We start from the raw sequence: 4,988 nt of genomic DNA, 5'->3' as shown, positions 1-4,988 counted from the left end.
GTGGGACCTGGTGGCTGAGAGGCTGCAGACCATGGCTGCCCACTAAAGAGAGCTGCTGCTGTGGACCAACTGCTTCCTGACCTGCTCGCCCTCCTAATAAACCCCGAGGGAGCAGTCTAGTTCTGTGCAGCTACTGCAGTGAGCGCAGGAGCCCAGCCAGCACAGATGCTGCCTGTGGAGAGGAAGGCTGGAGGGTGGGGGCCTGGGCTGACCCCTTGCTCTGCCCTCACCCCGCTGTGTCTGAGGGGGCAGGGAGCCTCACCTGCTGGTAGTAGACGTAGGCCAGGACCCCCGCAATGATCTCCAGCAGGAAGATGAGGAGCAGCAGGATGAAGTACTGGGGGGCAGGGACCCAGTGAGGCAGCGAGCCGGCAGGGACATGCCCTGGGCAAGGACACTCCCTGTCCAGGCTCCGACGACGACGGGTCCCCACCTGACTTCCCCTGCTTTCCTCAGGGACATGGATCCACTGAGCTGGAGGAGGGCCCACCCACCCAGCTGGGCGGGCTACAGCAAGCTTGGGATGCTCCCTTGTCCCTATACAGACCCCCTCCCTGCCCTGCCTTGCTGTGCCAGCCCACGCCCACTGACCAGACGCAGTAGGTTCCGCCTCTCCTTGAAAGTGGCACAGCAGCCCAGAACACCTGTCACCATGACAACCACACCGGCCACCACCAGGATGTAGGCTGTGGCCAGGTAGGTGCCTGAGGCCAGCAGGCTGATGTAGTCGCTCTTGAGGGCCAGGGTCCAGATGCCCACGGCCATGACAGCCAGGCCAGCCAGCTGGGGGTAGTGAGCACAGCTTTCAGGTCTGGGACCCAAAGGCTGGCTGTGGGCACCCCCACTCCCATCCCTGCGGCCTGGGTGGACCCGCTCCGCACCCAGAAGCAGCAGTTGAAGGTGAAGAGCAGGTACTTGAGGCAGATGGTGCCACAGGTCTCCTTCTCATTGAACTCCCCCATGCTGGGGCCTGTGGGATGGGGATGCTCAGGCAAGGTAGCCAGGACTCCTCCTGGCAGGGAGACACCAGCCCAGCCGGAGGCCCAGCAGGGCTGCCCAGGCCGGTGATGGGCACAGCTAGCCCAGCCACTGGGCTGGCCCGGAAGGCGATTCCAGGGAAGCTGGATACGAGTCACTTCCTGTGGATGCTAGTGCTGTGTCCCCAGCTGCGGCCAGGGCCAACCGGACACTCCCACCCAACCCCAGGGCAGGGCCAGATGCCCCCCTTCCAGAACCAAAGTTTGGGACAGGGCCACACAGCCAGCCAGCAGTAGGCCCCAACGTGGGCTTGGGCTGTGGGCAGCCCTCCCCACAGCACTCCCGCCCTGGACAGGCAGGACTCTGCCAGCCCACAGGAGCTAGGAGGCCCCGGGAACTTGGCGATTTGGGGGGCTCTGGGTCTTGGTCGGTTTCCTCAGCCCCCCTTCCCTTTCTCCCTGGATCAAGGGCTGGAGAAAGTGGCTGGCGGCCAGGCACTCGGCAGAGGTGGGGGAGGCAGACTGCACCATCCCTTAACCTGAGCCACAAACCACCCTCCTGGCTGAGTCTGCGAGCCCCAGACGAGCAGGCGCCTCGGGCCGCCGATCCAGACAGGACCCGCCCTCCCGCCCAGCGCTCACCTAGAGATGCCTCAGGCAAGCAGGTGGGCAGAAGTTTCCTGGAGGTACGCTGGGGGGGCAGAGGGGAAAAGGTTAAAAGATGGCAGTGGCTGCGGAAGGGCCCTCCTCCTCCCCCCTCCGCGGCGTGAGAGGTAGCCTGGGCTGGGCAGTCATTTCCCCCTCACACCCCACCAAACATTTCCCCCGCCTGGCCAGTCAGAGGCGCAGCCAGGCCTGGTAGGTATTTTGGTCTGAGCTTGGGCAGGACGGGGCAGGACATTCCTGGGCAGGCTGCTACTGGAGAGGCCGTGCTGCCTCTCACACCCCACACTGGACCGGTCATTCCTCCCCGTCGGACAACAGCCGCAGCCTGGGAAGGGCTTGGATGGCACCGCTGGGCCGGGGGATGTGGAAAGCCCCCCACCTCTAGCGGATGCCCCTAGCTCCCCGGACCCAGGCCTCTGGGACCCGCAGCGGTACAGACTCCTCCTCTTACGAAAGGCGTGTGCACTCCCCAGGAAGGCTGGGCTGGGCCCGCCAGAAATAGCTCCCAAGGCCGGAACACTTGCCCCACCCAGCCTCTGACCAGCCAGCAGGCCCAGGGACCCTCCCGCCAGGCCAAGGGAGGAATCCCCGCGTCACTCCAATGCAGTCGCCGCCGCCGCCGCGGCCACCACCGGGCGTGACCAATGGCCAGCACCCTAGTACAGAGCAATGGGCGGGCCTGCCACTCGAGGGAGGGAACTGGAGTCTGGGGCCGCGAGGGGTCTTCGGGCTGCACATTCCCAGGCTCTGCCCGAGGGGGGCCGCCCGGCCTGCCCAGAGACCTGGGGGCGCCTCCTCGCTCGCCTGCCGTCGGGCTCCCCCAGGAGAGGGCCAGCGAGGGGCTCCGGGCAGATCCGGAGGGCGCGGCCTCCTCGCTTTCCTAGCGCCTGCAGCCGGCCGGGCCCCGTGGAGCCCTCGGCTCGGGCCCCGGCCTCCCCAAGTGCCCTAGCGGGAGGAGCACTCACCCACCGGCCACGCGTCCGGATCCCGACTCAGGCAGTGGCGACTGCGGGGGCGGCGACACGGGGAGCCGGGAATGCGCGGCCCGGGGCCTGCGAGGGAGACCCGCCCTGGCCCCGCCCCTGCGTTGGCCCCGCCCCTGCCCCACCGGCCCACGACTCTGGGCAGGTCTGAATCCTAGGGGAGGATGGGACCCAGCAGGGTACCAGCGCTTGTAACTGACTAAAGGATAAGGACGCTCCTGGGGGCTCCCGAGCCCAGCGGGGACCCACCCCCTCCGGAGACGGAGGCCGAGCCAGGGGCGAAGGTGGGGCCGGCCAGGCCCAGGGCCCAGTTCCCTCCCGGAAGGACAAAGGCTTGGGACCTCTCGGAGAGCAGGTGCGCTCTGGTGCGGGGGAAGTGCGCTCTGCGGGCAGAGTAGTCGGCAGCCCACCGGGGGCAGTCTGGAGCCCCACCCTCCCTTCTTGTAGCACATGGCCCCCCAGCTGCCCACCGCGGGGCTGAGGAGGAGTTGCTGGGACGGAGGGAGAAAGGTCAGGGCTGCTGACAAAGAGGACAAGGGGGAGGGGAGGGGAAGAGACATTTGATCCAAAGAGCGCCCCCAGACCTGCGGGTCTGGGCCTGCACCCTCCGTAGGAGGAGCCCTCTGTCCGTGGGTTGGGGCAGGGATAGAGGGCAGCTCCAGGCCAACCCTAAGGAGCTCCTCTCCTCTAGACAGCCAGGCTCCTGGGGGGCCTGAGCAGCAGACCCAGGCTGTGGTGGCACAGCATGGATGCTGGCAGGGAACCCTGCCCTGGCTGCCGGTGGGGCTCCATCCACGGTGTTCGCATAGCCTGGGCGTTTGTTTTGCTGGGTGTGGAGACTTGGCATGACCAGGCACGTGCGGGAACCACAGGGACCCGGCTCTGGCACTGAGGGCCAGGAAGGGTATATAGTGTGCCTGGGCGGTGCTCACACCAGCCTGGTGCTTGTCGTGGTGTGTTGTCCCACACGCACATCACACATACGCTGCAGCTCGCAGACACAGAAGGTCAAGGGGCCGAGGTGAGGCCACCAGCCTTTATGGGTGGAGGGGCGTTTCTTTGTTGGGACATGTGGGTTGGAGACCAGACAAGGCCCAGCAGGGAGGCCGTGCCCCACGTTAGTGTTTTCAGCTGTGACCCCCGGGTGGAGCCCGTGTCCAGGAAGCCAGGCCTTCTTCGGATGGTCAGCGGGCACTGGGGAAGTGGCCAGAGCCTCGTCGGGGTGGACGAGCCCAGCTGCTGCAGCAGCAGCCGCCAGCAGGCGTGGGCAGGCAGGCTGCTGCCAGGGCCTTTCTGCAGGCACTGCCCAGCCGCTTGGTCTCCCAGGCGTCTCTCTCGTCTCGAAGCCGGGTGTTCAGCTCCCTGTAGAAGGAGGGTGGTTTGAGGAGGCCAGCCCAGAAAGCAGCCGTCTTGGGCGGGCAATGCCGCGATGGGCCGCAGTGCCCTTACCTGAGCAGCTCCAGCTGCCGCAGGAGGCTGACTTTCTCCATCTGCATGTTCCTTGAGACGGTGACCACGTCTCTGCGGAGGAGAGAAGGAGGTGAGCGAGACCGCGCGCCCGCCTAGACCCCCACGCCTAAGCCCCAAACCCTCAGGTCCGCTCACCGGCGAGTTTGCTCCCGGCGGACCCTGGCGTCGCCCTCCAGGCTGCGGAGCTGCGCCTGAGCCTCGTCCAGCTGCGTCCGCAGCGCCTCGTTGGCCAGCCACAGCTGGGCGTTCTGCGTCTGGGTCTCCAGCTGCTCCGCGGTCCGAGTCTGCAGCTGTTGCTCCAGCTGGGAAAGATCGGGCGGGGAGTACTGCTCGCGGGGAAGGCCCCTCCCGACCCCAGCCCCAGTGCAGCTCGTAGGTGGCGACCCTAAGGTGCGGGCTGGACCGGAGCTCTTCAACTCCGCCGCCGAAGCCCCACAAAGGAAGCCCCTCTCTAGACCCCTGACCCTCAACACTTCTGGACTCGGGGCCACTGAGCTCGAAGCCCCCCCAGGGGCGGCAGTGGGTATGGGGCCGGGCCTGGGCACCTCCCGCCGCCGCAGGCCCACGCGCTCCAGCTCCTGCTCCCGGCTCTGCAGCTCCAGCTCCAGGCGGCTCCTGCGCTCCTGTCCCGGGAGGTCCTGGAGGTCCTGGAACGGTGCGGGAGGGGGGAGAGGGGAGAAGGGGCGGGGAGGTCCTCCTGAGGAAGGGCGCCAGGGCGGGGCAGGACTCGTGGGAGGCGGGACGTGGGCGTCTGGGAGGCCTGCGGGCAGGGCGTGCCGCCCACCTGAGGGCGCAGGCGCAGGCGCTGCTCACGGCTCTGCAACTCCAGCTCCTCAAAGAGACTGCGCACCTCTCGCTCGTGCTCGCTCTCCCGCCTGGGGGCGCGGGCGGT

At 67.5% G+C, this 4,988-nt stretch overlaps 2 protein-coding genes across 3 annotated transcripts in view; both read right to left on the bottom strand.

Annotated features, from left to right (window-relative positions):
• Positions 1–2,691, bottom strand: part of CD151 (CD151 molecule (Raph blood group)) — a 4,488-nt gene extending 1,797 nt beyond the window's left edge. Inside the window, exons 1-5 of one of the 2 annotated variants that reach the window (XM_004717172.2) lie at positions 2,609–2,691; positions 1,620–1,668; positions 882–970; positions 592–783; positions 263–337 (exon numbers count right to left, since the gene is read on the bottom strand). In XM_004717172.2, coding sequence (XP_004717229.1) covers positions 263–337; positions 592–783; positions 882–962 — 348 coding nt within the window. In that variant the 5' untranslated portion in view covers positions 963–970; positions 1,620–1,668; positions 2,609–2,691. Of the gene's footprint in view, positions 1–262; positions 338–591; positions 784–881; positions 971–1,619; positions 1,669–2,022; positions 2,047–2,608 lie in introns of those variants that run through there. The other variant, XM_045290456.1, reaches the window with a different exon arrangement.
• Positions 2,692–3,627: 936 nt separating this feature from the next.
• The window catches only part of CRACR2B (calcium release activated channel regulator 2B), a 4,361-nt gene continuing 3,000 nt past the window's right edge, over positions 3,628–4,988 (bottom strand). The window contains exons 5-9 of the mRNA XM_045290421.1: positions 4,881–4,971; positions 4,642–4,734; positions 4,232–4,398; positions 4,076–4,147; positions 3,628–3,988 (exon numbers count right to left, since the gene is read on the bottom strand). Of these exons, the coding sequence (XP_045146356.1) occupies positions 3,811–3,988; positions 4,076–4,147; positions 4,232–4,398; positions 4,642–4,734; positions 4,881–4,971 (601 nt within the window). The 3' untranslated portion in view covers positions 3,628–3,810. The remainder of the gene's footprint in view (positions 3,989–4,075; positions 4,148–4,231; positions 4,399–4,641; positions 4,735–4,880; positions 4,972–4,988) is intronic.

The sequence above is a fragment of the Echinops telfairi genome, unplaced genomic scaffold, assembly GCF_000313985.2.
Source record: "Echinops telfairi isolate 266 unplaced genomic scaffold, ASM31398v2 ScPeMD7_37;HRSCAF=141, whole genome shotgun sequence".
NCBI classification, from domain to species: domain Eukaryota; kingdom Metazoa; phylum Chordata; class Mammalia; order Afrosoricida; family Tenrecidae; genus Echinops; species Echinops telfairi.
Note: the sequence above shows the minus strand (reverse complement) of the source record. Positions and strands in the feature narration are given on the sequence as shown.